The 27,691-nt window shown below is 40.2% G+C and overlaps 2 protein-coding genes across 8 annotated transcripts in view; one reads left to right on the forward strand and one right to left on the reverse strand.

The window, feature by feature from the left end:
* Nucleotides 1–1,766: 1,766 nt before the first annotated feature.
* On the reverse strand, nucleotides 1,767–25,755 carry clic5b (chloride intracellular channel 5b). Of its 4 annotated transcripts, XR_010803936.1 has the most exons (7): nucleotides 16,813–17,376; nucleotides 7,088–7,197; nucleotides 6,384–6,509; nucleotides 6,058–6,164; nucleotides 4,544–4,725; nucleotides 2,359–3,921; nucleotides 1,780–1,905 (listed from the first exon to the last, which is right to left on the reverse strand). XR_010803936.1 is itself a non-coding variant. In XM_066677756.1 (6 exons), exons 2-6 carry the CDS (start codon nucleotides 7,141–7,143, stop codon nucleotides 3,757–3,759), a joined length of 636 nt encoding a protein of 211 aa, XP_066533853.1. In that variant the 5' UTR covers nucleotides 7,144–7,197; nucleotides 25,711–25,755; the 3' UTR covers nucleotides 1,767–3,756. The 4 variants fall into 4 exon arrangements, 3 of the variants coding, with proteins under 3 accessions (XP_066533853.1, XP_066533851.1, XP_066533852.1); XM_066677756.1 differs by lacking the exon at nucleotides 16,813–17,376 and adding an exon at nucleotides 25,711–25,755 and having other exon boundaries at nucleotides 1,767–3,921; XM_066677754.1 differs by having other exon boundaries at nucleotides 1,767–3,921.
* The window catches only part of mark3b (MAP/microtubule affinity-regulating kinase 3b), a 46,283-nt gene continuing 42,932 nt past the window's right edge, over nucleotides 24,341–27,691 (forward strand). For all 4 annotated transcript variants that reach the window (XM_066677750.1, XM_066677752.1, XM_066677751.1 and 1 more), the window contains exon 1: nucleotides 24,341–25,019. In XM_066677750.1, the coding sequence (XP_066533847.1) occupies nucleotides 24,969–25,019 (51 nt within the window). In that variant the 5' untranslated portion in view covers nucleotides 24,341–24,968. The remainder of the gene's footprint in view (nucleotides 25,020–27,691) is intronic.

Consider the following 27,691-nt stretch of genomic DNA (forward strand, 5'->3'; position numbering starts at 1 on the left):
CATACACTCACACATTCACTCACACACTCACACCTACAGACACTTTGAGTCCACCTGCAATGTGTGTTTTTGGACCGTGTCAGGAAACCGGAGCACCCGGAGGAAACCCACATGGACAACCTCCAGGTCCCTGGAGCTGTGTGACTGCGACTCTAACTGCTGCATCACTGTGCTGCCCTGTGTAAAATAAAATAAATGTAAAATAACTGTCTTTTCTGGAGATTAAGTGGGGCATATTACATCAATGCAACTTTAACACTGAATAGAATATGGTACAGTTATGTTCCCTAAATGAATTACCTAATATTGAGCGTACCATGGTTTGTGGGAGTGTATGAGCAGTGTTGTATAAAATCCCTGAGCTCCAGGACATCTGATTTGAGAAGAAATAGCAATTGAATCTCTTCATGGACTATGAACTACTGTGGGTGTCTTTATGTATGAAACACTTTTTTTTATCACACTGAATATGGACTATATCACTTCTCAAGCTGTTATAAGGAACATGGCCGAGTCATCGTGTTACATTTGAGTACCTACGAGAAAGTGTCAGTGAATGGAAGCGAGAGGGTGTGATATAATCAGATCTTGTCTGTGTGTATGTATGGAGCTGGAGGAGCTCTGGATGGCTGGCGTCTGTGCAAACAGATTAGACTTATGGCTCTGGATCACTGAGAGACATGTTTGACATTAATGCCCTGCTGTATATTATCTTGCTTGGAGAAGGCCGAATGTGGGCGCAGAGATCCAAGGCATAGAATGTTTAAGAACTAATTACGAAACAGTGCGGCCCATAGTCCCGCACATATTTTCTTACTTGTGTGGAAAAATATGGCAGGCTCCATTTATTTTCCTGCTCTGTTATTTCTGGATGGCGCTGGCCTCGGGTAAATAGTCCTGCTCCCTATTGTAAATCTGATGGGCGCAGGTCTTCTGAGTGAGACTCTTTTGAGGCAAAATTGAGACGGGTCAGACCTCTGTTTTTTTCTCCACTAATGAGAGAGTAGAAAGAGAGAGAGAGAGAGAGAGAGAGAGAGAGAGAGAGAGAGAGAGAGAGAGAGAGAGAGAGAGACTTTGATCCATGGACTTTGGAAGGCCTTGTTTAAATCTGTTAGCGGTCATCACTCTCCTACATAGATTCAGAATGAAGAGACCAGATCAAAGTCTCTACTGTGTTTAATGGACAATGAAATGCAGAAGAATCTCCGTGAAGAACCTGGAGACTGGGTCCATTGCAATGCTCAGTTTAGTCGAATATTACGCCCTGGAAACGAGTGGAAATAAGTTCATGTCTTCTGCAGGGAAAACAGTCAAATGCGCCAATGTTCTACCATTTGTAGTTCACAACTTCTGTTCATTTCCTGAGTAGAACAAAGTGGAAAAGAATAAAGGACAAAATATAAAATGTACAACAATTCCAGAGGCCATTTTCACTTGTTTTAGATGCACTAACCATTCAGTTGTGAGTAATTAACAATAAAGTAACTGTAAACAGTGTGCAGTAGTGTGTTCTGTATACAGGATCTTTTCATATTTACACTTATGACTAGCAGAATAAGTCACTTGACCAGGATTATTCAGTCTTCTGCACAGGCCTGTAAACTCCACACGTCAGCCTCCACACCAGTTAGAACTCATTATTCAATTGTAATATATAAGATCTGTTTCCTCTTATATGATCCTATGCCTCCCCCCACCAATATAATTGCATTAATTAGCAAAAAATGGCGCAAAGGGAAAATGAAATAATGCAAGTCGAACTGCAAAAATATTATTTTATTCGTAGAGGTTGACTCAGGATGGGCCTCTCTGGCGCCATGCTCCCATTTCATATCAAATGTTTGTCCAAACCACACAAGAGTAGAGCAGCTCCATGAGGACCCATCAAGGCTGTGGAGCAGAGGTCTGTTCCAGAGAGAAAGAGAGAGAGAGAGAGAGAGAGAGAGAGAGAGAACTGGATAAAAGCTCCACTGCTTCACTCCATTTAAGAGCACTATTGGGTGTCATGAATTTTCTTTGCCACACAACTCATATTAATCAGGCGTAATTTAGCTGCAGACTAAATCTTTAGGGTAGATCTATGTGCTGATAAAGAGACAAGTTCAGTGTTAGCGTGATCAAATGTATTTTGGCTAAATGGCTGTAAGAAACCTGGACGAAAACTTCTTGAATCAGATTCAAAATAATATACGGCTTATGGAACACTGTCAAAACACAAATCATATTTAAGATTTTGGCTGGGAATTTCCAAAAGAAGGCACGGCTTTCAAATCACAGAATTGAAGCTGATTGCTCAGAGACAAAAGCTTTTAAATATTTCAAAAACAGACCTTCAAGCATATTCACTTCAGAAATTACCATGCAAAAATATGATTTGTTCAGAGCTTTCAACAACAGATTTAGTTTCTGTCTTGTTCCACTGTTCACCCTTGTTCTTCCTCTGTTTCCGGAAAACACAAATAATCATCATGACACAATTTAACAGAATGGTTTGGCAAAATATCCAGTTTGAACAGATTTTCATTTCCCCCAGATGTAGTTGATTTTCTGAGACATGTCTGGTATTCAATTTTTGCTTCTTTATTTTAGCGCTGGGGTCTAAGTCAATAGCACCCCAAACCCTTTTAAAAATATAATTTTTCTAAACTTACTCAAACCACATTTAAGCCTTCATTATGGCCATGCAGGTCTGTTTTTGTGGTTTAGAAAGTGTGTATGCACAGAGCAATCACGGTTCATATCAACACCTTTTGTCCAAAATGCTGACCACAGCATTCAGTGACGCAGCAAATAGTTCACAGTAAGGCACACTGTGTCCCAAAACACATCAACAAGTCTATACGTCTATTTGTTTGAGTGGGCTTGAGTAATGTTGTGAGGAGTATTTACACAAAATATTTGGCTAACCCTAGCTACTGTTAGTTAGCAAAACTAGCCTCATAGCCGCGGCTTTGAGTAGCAAATTTTAGCCACTATGTCCTGGTTGTTTGACTTCACCTGAGGTAAGGAAGAAAATGTAGAATTTGATTCTTTGTTAAACCATTCCTTTAAGCATTAATATACAATACCATTACACTTATCTTAAAAATCATTTGTACAGAGTCGTGTTAATTCCTTGAGTGAGTATTAATCATTACAGCAGATACTACTGACTACTGCTCAAATAATCAACAAACAATTTCTCTTCTGAGCTACAAAGCCTATTCACGATTGTACAACACCATTTTAGGGACACTTTAAAAGGTTTTTCATATGTATAGTCATAATTGTTTGAGAATGAAATTAAAATTTCAAGAGTAATGTTAGATTTTCAGATTAAAGTCACAATATTTTGAGAATAACGTCACAGTTTCCATGTATAATATTAGTAAATATCATTATTTAATGTATAAATTATAGTTTTTGAGAATACATTATTCTTGAAATACAAACTATGTTCTCAGTGTCTCTAAAATGTTGTATTACTTTAAGATAACAGTTCATTTATTGATGTGAATGATAAGAATAAATAAGAGAAAAATCCAAATGGCCATCTGTGATTTTGCAGTAGAACATGATTTTTCTGCCTTTTTACTGAGGCAGTGTATTTTTTTTAACCAGGGTTTATAACAGACCACATATTGACACCTGTTGTCATAATTTTAAACGGTATAAAACTATAAAGTGATATAAAACTTCAAACGTCACTCAGTATCTCAGGTCTGTGTCTGACTGCATGTGTAAAGTTGTATTCCTCTATGGGTTGTATGTAAGGATTTATTTGGCCAGTCTCTTGGCTACATCCAGGTAGGCCAGTTCTATCTCCCTGTCTGCAGCGCAGGTGTTGGTGAACTCTTCTCGTGTGTAAGCGCTGTTCAGGTAGCGCCACACTCCCGTCATCTCAGTGGGAATGTCGTAGTTGCGATACTTCTTGGCAACAACCTGAAAAAATGCCATAGCAAAGTGTTAGACTTAGACATGATACGTGACCAAACTATAAACATTTACCTCCAATTTACTCAGCTGTTCCACCTGTTATTTCCTAGACTCTCAATCACATGATGCTTACCAAGCTGAGAAAAGGCGGTGACCTTAAACATGGCATCTTTTCTACTTACTGCTAACACAACCAGACAACTCAGCACACTTGAAGTATCACACTAATTGCCACGATCGCTAGCTCAACTAACACTCAATTTGACTAGCAAGCCCTGAAATCCCAAGGGACTGAATCGGCAATCTCCAGGTGGCTGAGACATTGCTTAAGCTGTTGCATCACTCAGAACCCTGTAAGTGTTCTTAACCTTTAATAAGAAGTTTGTGGTCAGGGCTGCCATGGGCACAGGACCATGGAGCTAATGGCAGCAACACTACCCATAGCGCCACTGTGCCACCCACAATTAATTACATTTATACACAATTTACATTCTGTATTTACATCAATAAATGTCAAAGATCCTTCAAATATCTTTTATTTTTCTTTGAAATGTCACCTGATAACTGTAACTGAGGTTTCTAAAGACTAACTCTCTCAGACGTGCTGTGTTTTAGCCTTGTAGCTTACCTTGACTATATGGAGTTTAGGCAGTAGGTTGCAGTCTGCCAGTGTCAGTTCATTCCCGTCCAGAAACTTGCGAGTGGAACTCCTCTCCTCCTCCATGCTGTCAGCATCTATCTCATCAGGAAGAGGACTGTTCAGATATTCATCCAGCTTCTTGAGTGCTTTCGTCAAGCTTTTCTCCAGTGCTGTCACAAACAAGAGCACACACTATTAGGGTCCAGCTAATTATTCATGCTAAATTAGAGCAATAGTAATATCTGAGCTAAGTTTTATATTCATTCATTCATTCATTATCTGTAACCACTTATCCAGTTCAGGGTCACAGTGGGTCCAGAGTCTACCTGGAATCATTGGGCGCAAGGTGGGAACACACCCTGGAGGGGGCGCCAGTCTTTCACTGGGCGACACACACACTCACACATTCACACACACTCACACCTACGGACACTTTTGAGTCGCAAATCCACCTACCAACGTGTGTTTTTGGACTGTTGGAGGAAACCAGAGCACCCAGAGGAAACCCACGTGGACACGGGGAGAACACACCAAACTCCTCACAGACAGTCACCCAGAGCGGGAATTGAACCCACAACCTCCAGGTCCCTGGAGCTGTGTGACTGCGACACTGTTCAATTATTCATTCATTCATTCATTCATTCATTGTCTGTAAGGTTCAAGTTCAAGGTCGCGGTGGGTCTGGAGCCTACCCAGAATCTCTGGGCGCAAGGCTGGAACACACCCTGTAGGGGGCACCACCCCTTCACAGGGCGTATATTCAATTAACCCATTTCAATGTACTTTCTCGCAACAAAATTTTACTTATAGTATAAACTTCTAGATTTTTTACTGTTCGTTATGAGGTGGCACGGTGGTGCAGCTGGTAGTGTCGCAGTCACACAGCTTCAGGCATCTAGGGTTGTGGGTTCAAGTCGAGCTCTGGGTGACTGTCAGTGAGGTGTTTGGTGCTCAGGTTTCCTCCGATGGTCCAAAAACATACATTGGTAGGTGGATTGGCGACTCAAAATTGTGTGTGTGTGTCACAGTGCGAAGGACTGGTGACCCCTCCAGTGTGTATTCCCTGCCTTGTGCCTACTGATTTCAGGTAGGCTCCGGACCCACCATGATTCTGAACTGAATAAATGGTTACAGACAATGAATGAGTGAATGTTAGTTATGAGTATTCTTTGTTATCTCATATGATTCTTCTTCATATTCTGGAACAATCATTACTGACACATATTAGCCTGAATGTTTCATTCTGCCCTACACCCATTTCAAATATGGCTTGTAATTTATGGTGTGTCCACTTTATGGAGAATAAAAATGTTACACACTTTAGTTGCACATTATATAAAAACACATTAAATAGATATTGTTTGGTCATTTATAGTTGTGAAAATGACTAAATGCTCCATTAAACACCTCTTAGCATGTTGCTAGGAGAGTTTTAGCATGCTAGCAACTACAATACACAACTTGCACTCATACAACCAAATGATTCAGTTTGACATGCCTACCTCCATTGGCATCTGGCCTTGTGTTTTTGATGTAAGCTGAGAACTTTGCAAATATGTCAATCCCCGCTGTGTTGGACTCCCTGTGCTTGGCTGCCAGTTTGGGGTATCTTAGGCACAGAGAACAGAGAATGGAAATGTATTTACTGGCATTTTCCAGCTCCTTAAGGCAAATATAAAAGATGTGTCATTTAATAATATCTTTGACATTTTTCAAAACAGAAGCCGGAGTATATATAATTATAGACAGGAGCTGTTAAGCTTTGGAATGAGGCCTAAAAAGTCAAATCATCCAACCACATTCACATGGAAAAGACACAGTGACTTACTTCGGTGGAGCTAGCACCTCCTCTAGGAACTCCTCGATCTTGTTGATGTCAGTCTTGACCTCGCCATTGAAGGTCAGGAAGGGAGGATGGGTGCCTGGAGCCAGATTGCGCAGGTCAGCTGGTTTCCTGAAAGAAATATGAATTAAAAATATGAATTATTAGACATGTGTGGTCTAGGCTGATCCTGCTGAGCTGTTCTGTCAGACTGTCTGTGGGCATTAGTCAGTACAATCAACGATTAATTTTGTTTCTGTTCTGTTTCAGACCAATATTAAATTACAGGAAAACAGAATGATGTGCAAATGTCCATAGACACCCTTTTTAATGAGTGAATTCTTCTACTTTTAGGTGCACATATTGTGGACAGAGGAGTTTTTGTGCAAATATAGTTCTAATCTTGACACAAAAGTATGAAATGGGATGATCCTGAGCAGTGGCAATAATGCTAAGATGAACAGCACTAGCAGTAGTGATCCAGGACTAATCATCCGAACCTGTTCAAATTCTCACAGCAATGTTCTCCAGCGTCTAGTATCTAAACTCTTCCCAGAAAGGTAGAAGCTGTTAATGCAGCACAGGGGGCAAACAATGAATGATATCTTTAATTTCACAAGTCGTACTCGATGAGTAAGTGTCCACAAACTTCTGGTCATGTACTATACAAAAACAGTTCACATGTCCGGTGATGTAAGATGGACTCTCACCTCTTCAGGTCCACAGTGGTGACGTTGAAGACCACTCCTTTGAGCCAGAGGATCATGAAGAGACGCTGAGAGAACGGACAGTTCCCAATACTCTCTCCATCACTGCCAGCCTGCAAAGAACATCACACTGAGGACTAAGCATGATCATCACCACACATTCATCAGGTCATTACCTCACTCACAAACAGCCTTCTCAGCTGTATCTCAGCTTCTCAGACCACAGTGAGATCATCGCAAGCCGTGGTCACAAAAGGGTTCATCAAGGGAAACTGAGTGAAAGAAACAAAGCCTCACAGTGCCCTCTGCTGGCTTTGTCGTGTAAGCAATTTAATCAACATTGAATAACAGGGTCTTTAAAGCATCAGTTTCCAAACGGTTTTGTTTTTTGGTCTAAGGCCAGCATTTTGTCTCGCTAGAACCTTGTCTATTTACTAGAATTCTCTGCAGCTGTCTTTGACCTCTGCAAAGCAGAGGCATGACCTTGTGGGTGTGGTATGGCAGTGAAGTGTGATTTTTTGGAAAATGTTATTAATATTTCCACTTTTTATAGATACCACAAATTACTTTTTTATAAATAACTAATAAGTTGAAACTCTCTCTGGCCCTCCCTCTGCCCTTCATTACTTAACAACGTGGTATCCAGTCTGAGAGTTTTTAGCGAACTTAAAGGAACACTAGGCAAGATTTGGCGTTTTTGCTCCTGGGCCCCTTTTAAAGTTGCAGAGTGTAAATCACTTTTACAGCACTCTCCTGAACTCAATGGGAAGGGGGTGGTTTCCAAAAGTTAGGCTACTCAGTACAGTTTCTGCAGTGTTGGGCCCAAATTAGCAAATACAGAGGCTATATGGTTTTGAAGCTGTAATTCTAAGATAAAAATACTATTTAGTGTTTCTTTAATAGACATGTGACCTGCTCAGTGACATGGGGTGTTGCAGCATTTCACACAGATGCAGTGGCTGACTTCAAGCCTGTGTTCACGCTCCTAAGTGTGGGTCAGGCAATGCTAAAATTTGGGAAGGATGTGGGTGCAATAATTTTTTTTATTTTTTTATTCTGTTGCCTCTGGTTTGAGAGGCGCAGATCTAAAGCCATTCAAAGTCAAACAACTGAACAACATAACAGCACAATCTGACAAACCCAGGCAGGACATGTTGGGACTTGTAGGTCTTATCACACTGTTATAGTGACTGTGATAGTAACTTTATGATTATGTAAGAGTAGAGTCCTTCTGAGGGAAGTATTTTGACTGTAAGTATGAACGGATCTCTGCAGTAGATTTAGGAATGTATATTAACTAATGAAAGTATATAGAATAATGAATGTACTGAGGCACAGTGCTCATGATCACACTGCTCTGTCTGTATAGAGAAAGATCAGGTGTCTATAGACAGTGGCGTGGGTGGCAGGGGACTAACTATGGAAAGCTCACCATGTGACCTAATACCCAGGACAATAAGAATAATGCACTCTGACTCTATTACATGCTCCACAGGCCACTGTCAGAGCCACAGGTCCAATCATCAGGTCACCCCAGTTGATTCAGTTCGGTTTGATTTAAAGAGCTTCACAGAACTGAGGGTCCATGTGAACATCACTAAGGCCACAAAGGCAGCAAGAGGAACCAAGACCCAGAAGAGGAACCTGTTCTCCTCGGGTCGACACCAGGGCAAAACACAAAAACAAAAGTAAACTAAAGCAGCAGACAAAACATAATTATATAACAGAGAAGAATTACAGTAGAATAATTCTGGGTATTATTTATTATATTAATTCCTATTCAGACCAGAATTTTAATTACACCCCCTATGACAATAAATGGCTAAATTATTTGAATTATCTGAATAGCTAACTAGTCCTTTTAGTAGATTAACAGCAAATCTATTCATAGGCTTACACTATTCTCGTTGATTTCATTAAACTTGGTCAGTAAACTCCATTCCATGATTGGAATGATTGATTACACTAAAAAAGAAAAGAAAATACTGATCCTACATCCATCAATCACAAACAGCAGACTGTCCCACATTAATGAAAGCAGAAAACTCCAGCTACAGAAGCACCAGGCAGAGCATTATGGGAATCACCCCATTTCTATGACCCTCATCTCCCCGTTCTGGAAAATGTGCAGCAGAGCTCATACAGCAAACCACAAGCAACAATAGTGAATCATTGTCTCGAAATTACAGGACAATAGACTAGTGTGGACTCTGAAAACAGTAGATTCAGCCAGTAACTGCAGTGTGAGTGAGGTTTGTAATATGACAGCAGCTGTTGGTAGAACAGAGGACTCAGGAAGGGGACAGTGCTTAGAATGCTTCAGGTTTAATAACTCCGCAGATATTAAACACACACAAACATGGTGAGAGACAAGCTCAGTTTCACTTTGAAACAGAGCCTTATAACATGCTCACTGACTCCGGATCAGTTACTCCATCAGAGTGTGTATTTGAACAATACTAGGACAATGGACTGATGTTCTGGAACAGGCCTGACTAACAATATTAGCACGTACAATATGTTGATGGTTGAGGTTGGGGTTAGGGGGTTTATGGTTGAGGTTGGGGTTGGGGTTGGAGTTATAGCATGACAACAAATATCACAACAGCTAATTTAGGGAATCAACAACTATGATGAAATTTCTCTCTCTAATACATTATATTACACTGTGTTCATTATTCATTTTCAAAAAAAGGTCCTCTATTCCAGCTGATAGATGTTACAAACACACAGTATAAACACACTGCAGAGAAACATAGCAGTGTATGCGTGCTACTGTGTATTGTACGTCTATGTGCAGGCAAAGGCCTGCTTCCTCTGCATCAGCAGCTCATTAAAGGTTTGCTACACCACCTGCTTCTCTCTCAGAGGAGTCCTCACACTCTTACAGCACAAATACTCAAACTCCATTCAGCTCAAGTCCCACAGAACACAAGGCTTCTTCAATCGCAACCAATACATAATGAAAGAATTGTATAAAACTCACTTGACTCAGATATAAAGATGTGAATCAAGTCAGTACAGTGCATTTGTTTTTATTACTGTACTGTGCTCCAACAAGGCTGTATGCTCCTAATATTTATGGTATTTCATTCATTCAAATGTACATGAAGGAAATACCTATTCGTGGTGCATTAAAAAAATGTAACACCAACATATTTTTGCCCTCATCAGTTGTCCTTATGCAACATTTTTATATTCATTTTAATATAAGATTTTTGGGGGTATGTTAAACTATATAAACACATAATATCATGTACCAGGCAGATAATCTTCACAGTTGAAGATCAAATAGCATTTAAGCAGTTCTTCTCTCACAGTGTGCTGTTGGACCTAGCTTACAAGTGCAGCTGAAACTCTAGAGCAACTATTATATTACACTGCCTTTCCAGGAGCAGAACATCAACGGATTACAGAATGACAAGACTACAAACACTAATGTTTTGCTGCTTCCATCCTCTCTCTGACTTACCTTGACAAACAGCTCAATATCAGGGTCTCGCCCCCCTCCATTTGAAGTCTGGTGAGTCATTACAGCTGATTTAGTTTTGTCCAAGATATAGTGAACTGGAAAACATGTCAGTTCCAAACCATACCCCCTACATCGTCCCACTTAATGAAAGTCCTGGAAGGGCTAGTGTGTTTTTGATTAGGTCAGAAAGCCCTGTTTGTTCTGCAGTGGTCAGGCAGCAGGTGGGGTGATGTGCTTCTCTCTCTCTCACTCAAACAGAGATGCAGGGACGAGGGGGGGTAGGTGTGGAGCGTGTCCAGGGGAGGAGCTCTTTCCACCTTCATCACACAGAGTTAGTGAGGAGACCAGAGACAAATCTGGCCGAAAGAGCAACAGCTGGGATAACACAGCATCTCACATACATGCTAAGACCTACAGGATCTACTTCATTTTTCATTAGGTTCTTTTCTTTCCTCTTTTTAATTTTGACCTGTACAATGCGGGGTACAAATCTCATTGCTTAGAATGATAGAGGCTATTTTTATTACTGTGTCTGTAAGACATATATAATTAAAGTCCTCAAAGTTGTTTGAATAAATACACTTTAGTCATTATATGTAAGTTATCTGGAGGGTAAGGTCTTTTCTTTAATTTGTCCCAGTCACTTATTCCAATTATTCTACTACAGACTAAAGGTGTGGGCTAAACAGATTTATAATATATTTACATATGGCTATCGATTAAATGTTCAAAACAGTATCAGCATACAAATGAAAAATGTTGTTTTGAAAGTAGAAAAATATACATATTTTTCCATTATATAGGATTTTTAAAAATAAAAACAACTTTCTTCCCAATTAAACAACAGCCAGTTCCAGCCATTAACTAACTAGCATTCCCCCAATTACAAGCAGCGCTATTAACCTGGGAGGATGAGGCAAGCACATGCTTCTTCCATGTGACATAAACAACAGCTACTTTCCAAACTGCTGCTTTCATGACATTTTTGGATAAGCTCCACATGCTTGGAGGAGAATGCTAACTGTCCAGATCTATTATGCTAACAGCTACATGCTTAAAAACAAAAGGCTGCTACAAACTCTTATTTGAACAATGCCTAGGAAAAAAAAAACACTTTTGCTTCCATAAAGAACCATTTTTTTTTAGAGAGAACTTTTTCATTCATTCATTATCTGTAACCGCTTATCCAATTCAGGGTCACGGTGGGTCCAGAGCCTACCTGGAATCACTGGGCGCAAGGCGGGAATACACCCTGGAGGGGACGCCAGTCCTTCACAGGGCAACAAAGACATACACACACATTCACTCACACCTACAGACACTTTTGAGTCGCCAATCCACCTGCAACGTGTGTTTTTGGACTGTGGGAGGAAACTGGAGCACCCGGAGGAAACCCACGCAGACACAGGGAGAACACACCAACTCCTCACAGACAGTCACCCGGAGCGAGAATCGAACCCACAACCTCCAGACCCCTGGAGCTGTGTGACTGCGACACTACCTGCTGCGCCACCGTGCCACCCAGAGAGAACTTTTTAATGTTTAAAAATCCCACACTTGACAAAACTGGTTCTTCTATGACATCAATCAAAGAACTTTTGTAGCGCCTTTATTTTTAAGAGTGTAACATGACTTTCTCAAGCTCAGATGTGTATCACAAGAAACAAACAGAGTGAAAAGCACAGGTAAAAGCACTGCGCAAATGTCAAATGCCATATGAAAGATCTCTGCTGACTTAATTATCTGTTATGTAACAACTTTATATATTCAGATCATTTACAATGCTGGAATGAGTTGTCCACTGTGGTAAAGGTAGTGTTCCACCTCTAGCTGTTTACAGCCTTGAAAATAAAGACTTTTAGCTGCGACGCTTTCTCCGTGTGTAACTGTAGTACAGTCATGCCCCAGAAACCCAGAGTAGAGGAATGAGATGCATCCATATTTAATAGGCCCTAACACACACACAGGCCACACTCTGGCGGGCAATGGCAGGTTATATTTGATCAGGCCCGGAAACCCAGGGGAACAAGATTCCCCTTTGAATATTTGATGATTTGGCTTTGCTTTTAACTAGAGAATAAACTTTGAAGGTTTTCTGGAAAGCCGTAAATGGGGCAGTGCAGTGAGATCAGTCAGAAATATATTTAGGTTCTAGCCAAACTTGTGTTAGTAATAGCCAGTAAATTTTTTGACTACCATTTTTGACTTCCACTGGACACACAGCACCTTAGGGACAAGTATTGAGTTTCTGGAGATGCATTTCTTCTGTTGACTATAAAAAATAAGGACATTACATCACTGAGTAATATATCTGGTGAAGAATGTTGTAAAATGTGAGTGGTTGAGTGAGTTAATTAGCAGGTGAATGAGTGAGTGAGTGAGTGAGTGAATGAGCAGTTGAGTGAGTGAGTGAGTGAGTGAGTGAGTGAATGAGCAGGTGAGTGAGTGAGTGAGTGAGTGAGTGAGTGAGTGAGTGAGTGAGTGAGTGAATGAGCAGGTGAGTGAGTGAGTGAGTGAGTGAGTGAGTGAGTGAGTGAGTGAATGAGCAGGTGAATGAGTGAGTGAGTGAGTGAGTTAGATAAAACCTAGTTCCATCTGGTGCTTTGCATCTAAAAAAACAAATACTCCACAATGAGTCAGATTTTTCAAGACAGATTTATACCATGTATTTCTGGGTTAAATGATATGTTTGGTGGATCTTTATGAGAACTTATAACCCCAATCTGTAAATAGACACTAACTGAGACATCCTTCGTGTATGGACACAGCTCCCTCTGTTGGCAGAACAGCCCAACTGTACACAGCATGATGGGGGTGGTACAGTGGAGATTACATAACTGCATTCTGAAAGAATGTGTTCACGGTGGTACTCATTAACCTGTGTCATTTCCAGATTAAAAGAGTTACTTGACCTTGAAACTAGCAACATGTACAACACCAGCTCCACTTCCTCAAGACAAAACCTTGTATCCCTTTTGAAAAGCAACATTACAAGGTTTTGAGGTCTTGCACCTTACAATTAATAGGACGACTGATTCCAAACGTTACAATGTTAGTACCGTCCTTTCCCCCGTACTAGACACATCTGAAGAAATTTTAATACTGTAATGTTTAATGCCTGATTGTAAATTTGTAATAACTACCAGAAATCTGTTAATCTTAGACCAGTGTCTAGTACTCCTGTCTCATTATTCCTCAGCTAGGAAGATGAAGAAGATTCCTCGTCCTAATATTCTGTCTAATTGCTATAGTGCCACACTTGAGGTCACTGTCCAGCTGCAAGATAAAGTGTTATCCAAAGAGCCAGGGTTAAAAGTACACAGTATAAAAGTGAGTTCTCCAATGTCATCTCCCCTCACTTTCATAATTACACAGCACACGTTTAATAGCAGCAACTGAATCATTCCTAGTGGTGAGTATAATAAAGAGATGTGTGAAAGTGAAGAACCTTTAAAAAAGGTTTTAAAAAAACTTCATTTGATGTAAAAGTTCTTAGCAAAAGCATAAACGGTTCTTAATGGAACCAAAAGTGGTTCTTCTATAACATAAATAGAACCTTTTGTAGAACCCTTATATTTAAGAGTGTGACATCTTACAATAAACTGGTTGAAAGTTATACAACCACACTGATAAAGATAATTAAGTTGTTAATCTATTATCTATAAAACTATTGCTTTATAATGAGTACTGTGTGGTAAATGTTCATACCGCTTTCATATCAATGTGCAATTACCTTTTCATGTTTCTACTGACTTCAGCTTGTTTTGATCCAAATGATCACTTCATTTTAGTCATTTCCAGTCATTTCCAGTCCCAGCAAGCTAGGTCTCCCCAATTCACACACTGGATATTATAGAGGAATAGTGAAGGTTTCCTCAGATATACTTGTACAACATTGTGCAGTATCACGTCACACCACAACATGCTTGAAGGAGAACACTAAATGATCAGTTCTCTCATGTAAGCTAATCTCTGCAGTGGTTAACATTACACTGAGTGATGGAGAAAAAGGAGAGCCATCCGAACCACCCTGAGAAACCCTTAGTGGCAATGAATTTAAAGTTGTGTGCTATGACGGATTGCATAGCGTTTCTAAAAAGTTATAACATGCAGGTAGAGACACAGGGGAACTGAAATGCAAACGCCACACCATCTCGAACAGCAGCACTGTGATATAAATGTTATTGAGGCGAAATTAAAGCACAAATGTAAATTTTCCATTAACAATCCAATTTCAGCCTCATACTCAGCCTGAAAAATTCATTTAACATCAGGTTCAGCATCTGTCAATATACCCTGCATGACAAATATTATAAACACAGAGCAGTGTAAGATTAGCACATACAGGACAATTCATGAAGCTTTTGAGTGGCTAGTAAAGTGAAAGTTAAAAATGTAAAGTATTAATGCCAAGCACATTCAGTACTACTTTGCAATCTTGCAAATGAGCCTCTGAAGTACACTGCTCCTATAACTCATGCTTTTTATTGCTTTGCCCTGTTTTATGGCATGAAGTGACCATAAAATAGTTGTGAAATGATAGTCACCATCTTTGTATTTAGAAAAGCATTGTCTGTGTTCTAATATACGATCACGAACGAACCAATAGAAATGCTCCAAAAATACACGCAATTAAACCTTTTTACATTGACTTCCCTTGAAAGTTAAGGTTTTTTCCTTTTCCTGTAAAGTTACTATTTTGGAGATACATCTCTCTTTAATTGAGACAGCAGTGACTTATCCAACATAAAAATTATGCTCTTCATATGCCCTGTTAAAATAATGTTTGTGCATATATTTTAATTCATAGCTCTGTTGTACTGGAATTAGTCTGTGAGGGAAAACATTACACTAACAACTTTTTATAAAACTTATATTCATGAGGCTATATGGATGTATAATAAATGCTTAATATATTGTTCATATTGCATAAACAATATTCTGAAACTGTAGTGTAACTGTGCTTAGTGATACCACTTGTGTGTATTACACTATGTAAAATAAAATGATTGACTTTATTATGTTCTATGTGTGTTGACAAGCTGTGTGTGGTGATTATAGCACCTTGAAATGTTATTATGTATTATAAAACCTGACTTTATAAAATCATGCATTCATATTTTGTAAAATGTCATGCATGTTGTTATAGCAACCTATAAACAACTACACAAGTTTGTGTGTATGATGGATGATATACAACACATGAATTTATGTATAAAGCCTTATGAACAGGATTGAAAAGTAGTGTTAAGAAAGACCAAAGTTCCTTCGGAAATGTCACCCTTGTCTCAGCCCTTCCTCTGCCACTACACTCAATGTTGCTCAATCAGCAAAGTGACCCCCACTCTGTCAGAGATTATAGTGCCCCTCTATCAAAAAGCAAAGAGAACACATGGGTTCATTTGCCCCTTGGTTCCATGACTGTACATTTACCTGGTGAATGATTAAACAGCTGAGCTGGGTCCTGATGAAACCCAAAGTGTAATCGCTGTTTCAGAGAAGGAAACATTTATAGACTTACTTCACATTAAATAAGTTCAAAGGCCAGGTTTTCCATACAGATTAAGACTAGGATTAAGTCTTCAACTTAGCTGATATTCAAAAAAAACAAAACTAGCACTTTAAATTCATGCAGGAAAAGTAGTATAAATCTGTGTCTGGAATGTGACATACTGGTAACACAGTTAATGATTTATTAAAAAAAAAAACCTCATCGACTCAGATACTGGAGTTGTACTCCATTGTACTCAGGATGTCCACCTCATCAGGCCTCTTACCATCAGAACACTGATTAACCATCAGATGACTCAAACAGGACATTACATTTATTCATTTATGGCCTCAATGTGAAAATGTCATATATTCATTGCTTTGTTATTTCAGTAATAAAGGAACAAATTAATGGCCCAAAAGACACATTAATAAACATTTTTTGAGCCAAATCAAGTCCAAGTAATGATTGCAGGCGTTACTGTGCAGCCACACCTATGTGAACTTCAGTCAGTGTCTTAGGGATGAAAGGCCATTTTTAGAGATGATTATCCAGTCCTGAACATTGTCCCCCCTCTCACACACACACACACCTGAGATTTGCTGTGTGCAGAAATTTGAACACCCTGTGCCTTGTCAAAATATAAATAAGTTAAAACACCTGTATAACGAGCTTTCAAATAAATTACCACATGCAGCATTAACCAATTCCACCATTCAGTTGTGTTCAGCTGCTCTTAAGTAAACACTGCTGATAGACAATTACCTTGACAAACAGGGAGATTTCAGGCTGCGTGGGGTCTATATCTCTCTCTGGAGCTGCAGCAGGTGTGGGCTCCACTGTTTTGAGACTGTAGTCCACCTCCTCCTCTGGCTCTAAGGATCTGGTGGCTGAGAGGGAGAAAGCCATGGCCATGTCATCCTCTGTGCTCTCTTCACAGGGGTCTGCATACTGCTCGTCTGAGGATGAGGAGGAGCGCCTGGACGATTTCCCCTCTCCATTCAGATGACCAGCCTCTTCACCCATGTCTGGACTGGAGCTAAAAGGCCTGGGGCGGACTTCTGCAGCCGGGCTCTCAAGGCCGTTGGCCACCAGCTCCTCCGAGCTGTCTCTGGTATCCATATAATCTGGAGAGGAGCTTCTTGCTGGTTTCTCTGTAGAGCCATGTGCCAAAATCTCACTGTATAAGGCTTCCTTCACTGTTGTGTCTTTAAGCGCATCCTGATTCACATATTGAGCCTCAGCAGACTTCTCTGACTCCTCAACTGGCTTCTCATTCACATTCCCCTCGTCGATTTTTTCATACACGTTTTCTTCTATCTGCGCCATCCTTGGGTCTCACGCTGATGGTAAAACACAGAGAAGTGTTTGAAGTGAGCCGTGAAGAAGCTGGAGTGGGAGAGTCGCTGAAGGAGAGAGGTGGGGGAGGTGGAGAGAGGCGCAGGAGGAAGAGGGCATGGCCAGGCCCCAGCTCACACTCAGAATGAACTTTGTTCTATAGCCGTGCAGTTAAAGTAGTGCAAACAAGTACTCTTCCACATTCAGCCTCATTCACTCATTTCCTCAGTCAGTATAAACAGGCAGTTTAGACAGAGGTTCAACTAAAATCTAGACTGAGACAAGGTACTTATCACTGAGGTGGAACCTTCATTGGGCACACTGTCAGTGCCTTCAGTAAGTAAGCAGAGCTGTACCATTGACGGTTGCATTTTAAGTTCCATTGTTTCCACACACTCAGGTCTGATAGGTGTAGTTGTCGTGTACCTTCATTATACACAAGTGGACCTTAAGACCATTGTTGTAGCACTGGGAACATTTATACAGTTTATACTTTGTGTGATGCATGTTATGTACGGTATCGTGGGCGGCACAGTGGCACAGCAGGTAGTGTTGCAGTCACACTGGAGGTTGTGGGTTCAAGTCCCACTCCGAGTGACTGTCAGGAGTTTGGTGTGTTCTCCCCGTTTCCGAATTGGTTTCCTCCGGGTGCTCTGGTTTCCTCCCACAGTCCAAACCACACGTTGGTAGGTGGATTAGTGACTCAAGTGTACATAGGCGTGAGTGTACGCGCGTGTGTGTGTCACCCTGCGAAGGAGTTCCCGCCTTGTGCCCAATGCAGACAATGAATGAACGAATGTACTGTACTGCTTATAAATATATATAAAGTTTAAAATAATTTAACCAGCTCAAAAACAGTGGGATTAACCACTGGAAGTAAGGGGTAGTACTCAGGGGCAGAACAACTAGATCTCAGAGCAGTCAAAACAAAAAAGAACAAAAGCTGCCAAGAACAAAAGTGATTTCTTTTCTTTTTATGAAAAAGTAAGATCGCAAAAACCCAGGAATAAATATTTAGACACTCAAAAAGAGGATAGAATGGGGAAGTGCAAAAGCTCTTAGCCCTTTTACCAAATTACCGAACGTATTTTGACCCCTAGTAGAGACAAAGACACAGCACTGAACTCCATGTCTTTTGGGCTCATAAAGCCCTCTGCCCAGGTGTGGGACACTGAGCCTGATTAGCGCTGGGGTTGGCGTAATGTCTCCCTCTGGCGCCAGAGCCAACCATTACAGAGGTTAGAGAATGAATGAATGAATGAATGAATGAATGAATGAGGCATTTATAGCACTTTGAAACCTTACCCTCCAAACAGAACTGAAACTCAAAGAACAATTTAAATATAAAAACGGTTTAAATATAAAATCTTAAGCTGATTAAGTTGTTGTACTTTAGTATGTAAAATGCACAAATTGGGTTTTGCTATTGTACTTTGTACTTCAGAATAATTTTGTTAACACTGTATATTAATTGTAAATGTAAATGTTTTATTGTATTAACTGTATATGATACTCACATTTGAATCGAATACATACATGAATCGAGTAAATTATGTATAAGACAAGCCAATATTTACAATATAATAATGATTTAAAGGGTTAAATCTTACTACACCCTACTGGAGTGCTTTACCCTCCAATGCTTTTCAGAGGCAGACACAATGTTTGGCCACATTAAACTACATGAATCTACTATCACATTCATTATCTGTAACCCTTATCCAATTCAGGGTCGCGGTGGGTCCAGAGCTTACCTGGAATCATTGGGCGCAAGGTGGGAATACACCCTGGAGGAGGCGCCAGTCCTTCACAGGGCAACACACACAGTCACACACTTTGGAGTCACCAATCCACCTACCAACGTGTGTTTTTGGACTGTGGGACCCGGAGCACCCGGAGGAAACCCACACGGACAACACACCAACTCCTCACAGACAGTCACTGGAGCTGTGTGACCTGCTACGCCACCCTCCCCTCAACTCAGATAATATGAATATGTTATAATGTTGACATAAGAACTGTAAGATATCCAAGAGCACTATTGTTACATAGCTGATAATCTTGAAAAAACTTGTACCTTAGCTTGTAAATTTTCAATCTTGAAAAAGAAAATGCTTTCAAAAGACCCTAAAAGAACACATTAACTTCTAATGGCTTTAAGCTGGACATTTATGCCTGTGTTCTTCATACATGGGGTCAATGTAATGTTAGCCTGTGCCAATGAAACATTTAAAAATGAAAATTGTAAATTCAGCTGAGTTTAGCTCTAATATTTTAGTAAAATCTACACAAGTAATAAATATCTACTTGTAACATATCATTTTTGGAAATTGAACATTACTTTCAAAAAGAAATGTTTAGAAACTGCTCAAATGTAATATGCCTCATCGGAGGAAAAACGGAGAAACCTTCAAACTTATTTTGTAATATTAACATTAATTGACTAAAATCTCTGAAGAACATTTATAATGAGCCACTAGAGGGCGGCATCTGACCACGAGGAAAGAGAATGCCCAATTACACCAGTCATTATTAGCCATGAAGCTAAATATAAAGAAGCCAAATATTTCCCCGTGTTGGATTAATAACTGGAAAAAGGAGTATTTACAGTTTCATATTTTCAAGCTGGAAATAGATATTTCCTTGGATTAATATTTAAAAGGGGTCATTACAAGAGGTTAAAGCAGTAGAACATAAAATCAAAGAAAGTGTACATTAAATATAGTAGCATCTGCAAAAAACCCTCTCGTTTCTCAGAACATGGCCATGAAGACTACAGGCTAAGGCCTACAGCAGCAAATAAAACATGATGAAAATGATGATGTTGATGATGACGAGGTTGAAGATAAAGAGCTAACTGTGTAGTTTGATGACTCAGTTTTCAGAGCACTCATATTAAATATTTTAATAGGATGAGGAGTCTCTGCCTGCTGAGATCAGGTGCTGTGCTGTATGCTAAGAATATCTTACTAGGCCTGAACAATGATGTTTTTTGTACAGTTGCAGTGAAGTCAGTACATCAGCCCGAGTTACAGTTTTCTAAAACATATTCTGTAACAACTAAAAATCACTAGTTGGTAAAGCATGTTTAATCCATTTGTAAAAGAACTGTTACTGTGGAATAATTATGATAATACTAAAAGTGTCAAATTGATCAGAGCTAGGGCGGCACGGTGCAGCAGCTAGTGTCACAGTCACACAGCTCCAGGGACCTGGAGGTTGTGGGTTCGATTCCCACTCCGGGTGACTGTCTGTGAGGAGTTGGTGTGTTCTCCCCGTGTCCGCGTGGGTTTCCTTCGGGTGCTCCGGTTTCCTCCCACAGTCCCAAAAAAAAACACACGTAGGTGGATTGGTGACTCAAAAAAATGTATGTATGTATGTGTGTGTGTGTGTGTGAGTGAATGTGTGTGTGTTGCCCTGTGAAGGACTGGCGCCCCCTCCAGGGTGTATTCCCTTGCACCCAATGATTCCAGGTAGGCTCTGGACCCACTGCAACCCTGAATTGGATAAGCGGTAACAGATAATGAATGAATGAATGAATGAATGATCAGAGCTGATTGTTGTTTGGCTATGCTGTCCATAGCCCCCAAAGTACTAGTTTCCCCCTTGATGTTCCATGTTGAGCTCCTCAGAGGGGTTGACCTTGGTTCTGCAGTGAATATGCTTGTGGTTTAGCATCACTCCTTGCCTCTGGGGCTCCTTCCACTAAACATGGCACTGTGTTTTCAGCTCTTCTTTGGGGAATGAGTTTGCTCATGAACAAAAAGTGATTCTTTGCCAAAGCTGTACTCACTGCTACTGCTGTGACTAGGGTCACCAACTTAAAAAATAATAAATGCAGGGGCAAGGGAGAAATTTATGCACATTTTGACTGTAGTCAACCAGATGAAACATTTTTGTTGTCAGACATTTATTAAGTCATTTGCCATCAGGACTGTCAGTAGCCTTTTGAATAATGGCAAAGCAGAATCTGTCCATGTATTTAGCAAATACTATATTGCCAGTTTAAAATAACTATTATTTTTAATTGTTCATTAATTACAATACAATCTGAAGTGGAAAAATCTTATTGGTTTAAGAGTATAAAAGACAGTCCCATCCTCATTACATTGTCATATGTCCAGTCAAAATGTCATAGAATCAATTGCTAATTTAGGACTCATTTGTCTTACACTCTAAAAATTGTTTGTTATTGTTAATGTATATGAAATTATCTGATGTCATTTTTATGTATAAATAATTGCTTTGATTCAAAAATTCATCTGCAATGTGCTGAGGGAGAATTAAATGTGGTTTCTCCAAGGCAAAGTGCTAACATTTGTTCAATTTGAAAGCAGAACTGTAGTTTTTTTTTTTTTTTTGCACTGGCCTGCTGCTCTGTTCCTGACCCAGGTAAATTATGTTCCCAGGGATGCTGAGGACAGTCCAAGCTGCTGCCACGACTCATGCTTTAAGTACCAGCTCCTAATGCAAACCTGAATTTGCAGCTTGTCCTTCATGGCCAGTTCCCTTCTATGACTGATTTCAGCTGAATTTGGATTAACTCCCATCTTTCTGTCATCTCTGACTCTGAAGCTGGTATACATCAGTGCAGTGACTGGTATAACTAGTCTTCCCACCATTACTCTAGCGTGCTGCAATGGCTACCCATTCGTCATGCAAAACCAGCAAAGGTGGCAGGATAGCAGTTAGTAGCTTGACATGCTGTTTGTTCCTCTGCTTGTTCTGCCATGTACATGGAGCCATGCACTGTGGTGGGTTTTTGCAGGGGATGAACTCTGCTTGACCTGTTTCCACAATGGGTTCTTCAATGGTCCTCTCTGATGTCAGCCACATGTGACACTATATGCCTCAGGGAAGTGTGTCAAATAACACCTTAGGCACCAGCTCATTCTGGGTGTGTTGTAGGCCTGCCTCAACAAAGTTTTAGCTCAATGGCTAACAACACTAGCCATTTCCATGCTTCAGTTCTTGTAGTCACAGTTTTACGATTAATATGTCTGCAGTCTCCTCTTACACTGCTGTGCCCAGAGATTGCAGCCCACTGCCCTAGCATCACATTAAGTTCATGCTGTCATACTTTAAATCATGGAGATGATCTTTTTTTCTCTACAGCTGCAGCTCACTTCTGACACAATTTGGCACATTTCCACTGCACGGTACCTGCTCTACTCAACACTACTCAGCTCTGCTCGCTTGGTATGTGGAAAAGTTCCACTATAAAGCAGTAGTACCCCACACCCTTGCCCCAAAATGTAGCCAGTGATGTCACAAAACCATGTCCCTAATAGAAACAATGGACTTTGGAAATTACAACAGTGGTGATAAAGTTAAGCATTGCTTACTCATCGTGTATTCAAGTGTTGCTGTCATGTGTTGGCTCGTTCAGACCTGAAAAAGAGAGGAGAGACTAAAAAAGCTAAATCGTCTAGCAGAGACCATGCAATGGATAAGCACCAACTGTGGCAAATGTGTCAAAAGAAGCAATGACAACATAATTCATAGAAAGGAATGTTTTAGGATTTATTTATTTATTTTTTTTAATTTAGAAGCCCGGGAAAAAATAACAAGAATGCACCAACCAGCCCTTAATTAAACGCACAAAATACGAAAGGGGTGACAAACGAGGGAAAGACACACAAGCACGTTTGGTCTCTTTAACAGAGACCAAAACCTTCACAATTGAACACAATTACACTACACTACAACACTACTTCAACAAGTGCTCACAGAAAAAAGTTCCTTACCAGGGCGCAAAGCATGCTGAGAGGCATTTTGCATAGCCCCACCCTGTTCTAGTCTCTTCATCATAGTGTCTCTCTCTCTCTCTGAACTGAATAGGTTCTTTGATGGAAAGCAGCCACACAGGAAATTCACAGCTGAAGGTGCGGTTCATCCTCCCTCTCATGTGAGAAACACAAGACACAACAAAGCCTTCTCTCTCTTGCGCTCTCTCTCTCTCTCTCTCTCTTGGTTCTCAGTTTGTTGAACTACACGTTATACAATGTGGCATATCTTATAATAATAATAATAATAATAATAATAATAATAATATAACGAAACATTAAATAGAAATGTTCAGCATGATTATAATTTAAAATAATGATAACGTTTTTTATGAGTTACCCTATTGAATTAAATTCTACTAATAATGTATACTTTAAAAACTAACATATTTTGCTATGAGGGCAAATTGAAAACATTAGCACATCACCCCAGAAATTATAATATGTCATCCACAACCCTGAATCCTAAAAATATATTCTTTCAAATGCTACAACTGTCCTGCTTCCCACTGACTCCAGCCTTGTACACTCCTGATGTATGCATCCTTGTGTTATCTAGTGTGTAGGCACCCTTATTAAACTCAGTCCAGACATCTGGATGTACTGACATACCCAAAGGAAATGGTTTAATATTATTTCATACATTATATGTTACCAGTTACCACATTAAAAAAAAAAAAAATAATAATAATAATAATAATAATAATAATAAAAGTCTACTGAGGAAGATCTATTTGCTCTGCATGATACTGACGTAAACCCAAATGCTTTTCTCTGAGTGTTACGTAATATTACTGTTAAGAGCCGTTTTTACTGGGCCTAAAGTTTAGAGTGCAATTCACTTGTACAGCAGTCCTGAAAACAAGGGGGAGTGGGGAGGTGGATTTTTTCATTGATGCACTTTCTGCAGTGCTAAGCCTAAAGTAGCAAAAGCAGAGGTTCTATTACAGGTCAGTGAAGCATCAAAACCATTTTGAAGCTGCAATTTTACAGTAAAAAACACTCCTAGTGCTCCTAGGGCCGTGAGGTAATGAGGAATCCTGGGAGCTCGTAATCACCCTAGCAACAACAAACAGCGCCCGCTCCGTCGCTGCGCCAATCAGCCCCGCGCTCGGCCTGTCCTCACTTCCGGTGCCTGCGCTGGGTTTGGCCTGGCTGTTTGAGCGTAGGGCGGCCATCTTGGACCGTGTTTGTGTGAGCGGAGGAGTGAAGCCGCTCTCAGGGTGAAAGAGGAGTGTAATTCGGGGAGGAAACGCTCTTCACACTTCGCAGACTTACTGCACACACTCCCCGAGCAGAGAAGAGATTCACCTGTCGGAGTCTGAACATTTACCGGACCTTTAATTGCTCAAAGCGTCGGAAAAAAAACTCTGGGACCGGCTGCTGGGATTTCTCTCTGTCTCACTCACTTTTTATAAGTGTAGTTCCGAGGGCCTCTTGACTATCCTCGCTTTACTTTCTCTCGCGTTTTGTCATTTTGAGAACTCGTTGAACTGTTTCTCTCTAGGGTTACGCGTTTCTCATGTGTCCGAGGCTCCGGCCGCTCCGTGGCTGTAATGCGGCTGTTGCTGTGAAAGCAGGTTTCCGGCGGTCATCCTGCGTCTGAACACAGAAGAAAACTGAACTGAACTGGACTAAACTTAGCTTTGGACTGCGGTATATGTCGATGTGGACCCGAATCCATGGTCTTCATCATCAGCGGGCGGACACCTGCCTCTTTCCACTCCTCGGATTAAGGTGCTGAGATTAAACGGGCTCTGAGGAGGCGAGGAGGAGCAGGTCGGGGACCGCGTTAAAATGTCAACCAGAACACCACTGCCTACTGTCAATGAAAGAGACACCGAAAATGTAAGTAAAAACCCACCTCACCATCTTCACTTTCACAAGTTACCACAGGCCGGGTTCAGGCAAACTTTTCAAAGGCTCAGGTGTGGCATAGCCCGAGTCAAGGGAAGACTGGGAGATACTCTCCTTTTACTGTCAGTGCTCTTGAAGTGCGGAAATATCCTCGATATTCTCAGGAAAGCATGTTGTTTATGACGGTAAGGATATAAATTAATTATGCTCACTTCTCTTATTTTAAAATCATACTTTTGACTCTAGGACATGGTGCCCCATATGACACAGAAACGCATAGTATATAATGTAAAAGACAGTAAAGAACAGAAAAAATTCTAACGAACAAAATGTGTTCTTTATAACAGTCCATAACAATACAACCTTAAAGAGCAGGGCAGTAGAGTCTAGGCAGTGTACTGCAGTGGGGTTGGAGAAATGACCAGTTGCAACAATGTGTATTATTTACAGTAATCATATTGGTCATAATTGTAATTAACCATGTTGTTAAACACATTGGACGAAACACATGCTGACCAGAAGAACAGTTTTTCCACATTATGTACATACAACATAAGTTTTCAAGAAGTTTGCAGAGCAAACAGCAAATACTTGTCCACCCCTAAGGTATTCATTTGTTTGATTCGTTTCACAGGTTTATATGGAATATTTAATAAAGATGAGTATAAATTATTAAACATACCTGGCTGATGGCGCCCTTTCTCCACTTTCTGTGGGCTGTTCCCAAGTCTGGAGTGCCCAGAGCCTTTGGCAGCTCCTGCTACATTTCTCCTCCCTCCTTTTCCCTTTATCTCCCCCCACCCCCCCAGGATAGAAGTAGGTGCCCGAAATGTGTTTCACGCTTCTGTGAGCTCCAGCCAGTGCTGCTGGATCAATGAGCTACCAGCACAAAAACGGACTAGTTGTCTGTTCCCTTTCCATTCCCATCACCAATGCTAGGATGAAGGGCTCGCATTCGGTCAAGAGGCACCGCATCACTATTGTAAGTTACTGAGGGTTTTTATGAGAGACTAAATGGAACAGATCTCAGAGGATCATGCAAGTATTTGTCAGTGTTATGTGCTGTAAACGTTCTCATTTAAAATTAATGCATGAAGAATCCGATTGAATGCAGTGCCTGGGGGATTTTTAGTGTTAGTTTTTTATGTAGTGATCCTATGAAATAACATAATGATAGGTATACATTATAGCTTGTCGTTGGACAATATATGAAAAGTCTGTGGCAGGTTTTATTATCTAACAGTCAGACATTCTGTATTGACCTAGATGGCTGTCTGCAGGTATTATTTCATTTCTTGTTCTCTATTTTCTCTTAAAAGACTTGCTTCTGGAGGATAACAATAGAGATGTTATACAGACATTTCATATATGCGTTATATTGAGTTAGATGTTTTAGATGAAAGCATCCTTGTGCAGTCGATGAAACCAGACATCTTGAATTCAGAAACTTTAAATATGCAATTTGATTAACTGTATTGCCTAAACATACAACAGTTTTGTTTTGTTTTTGTTTATCCTATAGCCTATTATTAGTTTATCATGAGACTGTTTGAATAACAATTAGTTCTGTGAAAGAAATCTCAGAAACAGACAGTAAAGCAGCCAGTGTACATTTCAGTCTGGTGCACATTGCTGCATAGTTGCTTCATTTATTTGTTAATGTTATTTCAAAACCATAAAAATAATACTGCTTTAACAAATTTAGTACTAGTGTGTGGTTATCGTTCATCTGCTTTGAATAAAGATTTTGTGTATGTTGCTTCTTTTCCAGGGTTTGTTAGAGGTCAGAGAAGAGCTTGTGTAAGCTAGCAGAGAAGTGGAGATAAGGCTTGAGGCATTTTGAATGATCAATAGCCAACCAGGCTATCTGTGGTTGTGTGACCTATGATTGTGTTTAAAACATCATGCAGAAATAGGCTTGTGTCTGATCTGAGGTCAGTGAATATCAGTCAAATCTGGGTTAGTTAATAACAGTATGTTTTACAGCAGAGTTCAAGAAAATAAACTTTGGTTGGAAGCTCTTTTCTTTCATTGTACAGACTACCAATAAAAGCAAAGGCAACTCGTATGGGGAGAAACATAATGGTTGTAAGTTAGAATAGATGTTTTGTCATGTTTCCAGTATCAGTTAATTGCAGATGCAAGCATTATAGTTACATTTAGCTGCAATTGTTTTTTCTGTCATTTTACATACATTTTATCAGTTACACCTACCATTTAGGTACACCTTTTAGTTCTACAATTACAGACTGTAGTATATCTGTTGCTCTGCATACACTGTTAGCACCCATTCACACTGTTCTTCAATGGTCAGGACCGTCCAGAGAGCCAGTGTTATTTGGCTGCTGGATCATTCGTGGTGCTGTAGTGACACTGATGCAGTGGTGGTGTTTCAGACACAGCAATGCTGCAAGAGTTTTAAACACTGTGCCCTCTCACTGTCCACTCTATTCGACACACCTTCCTTGCTGGCCCACTTTGTAGCTTTAATAGTCTCATATGCAGTAGCTTGTCTGTTGGTGTACCCTTAAAGTTATTCACTGTTTCATCCTTAAAAAGTGGTTGTCCTGCAAGGGTCCTGACCATCAAAACAATGGAAAAAAGGGTTCTAATTGTAGAATGTTATGGACAATCAGTGTACGTTGTAGCACAAAAGGGAGAAT

This window comes from Hoplias malabaricus, chromosome 7, assembly GCF_029633855.1.
Source record: "Hoplias malabaricus isolate fHopMal1 chromosome 7, fHopMal1.hap1, whole genome shotgun sequence".
Taxonomy (NCBI): domain Eukaryota; kingdom Metazoa; phylum Chordata; class Actinopteri; order Characiformes; family Erythrinidae; genus Hoplias; species Hoplias malabaricus.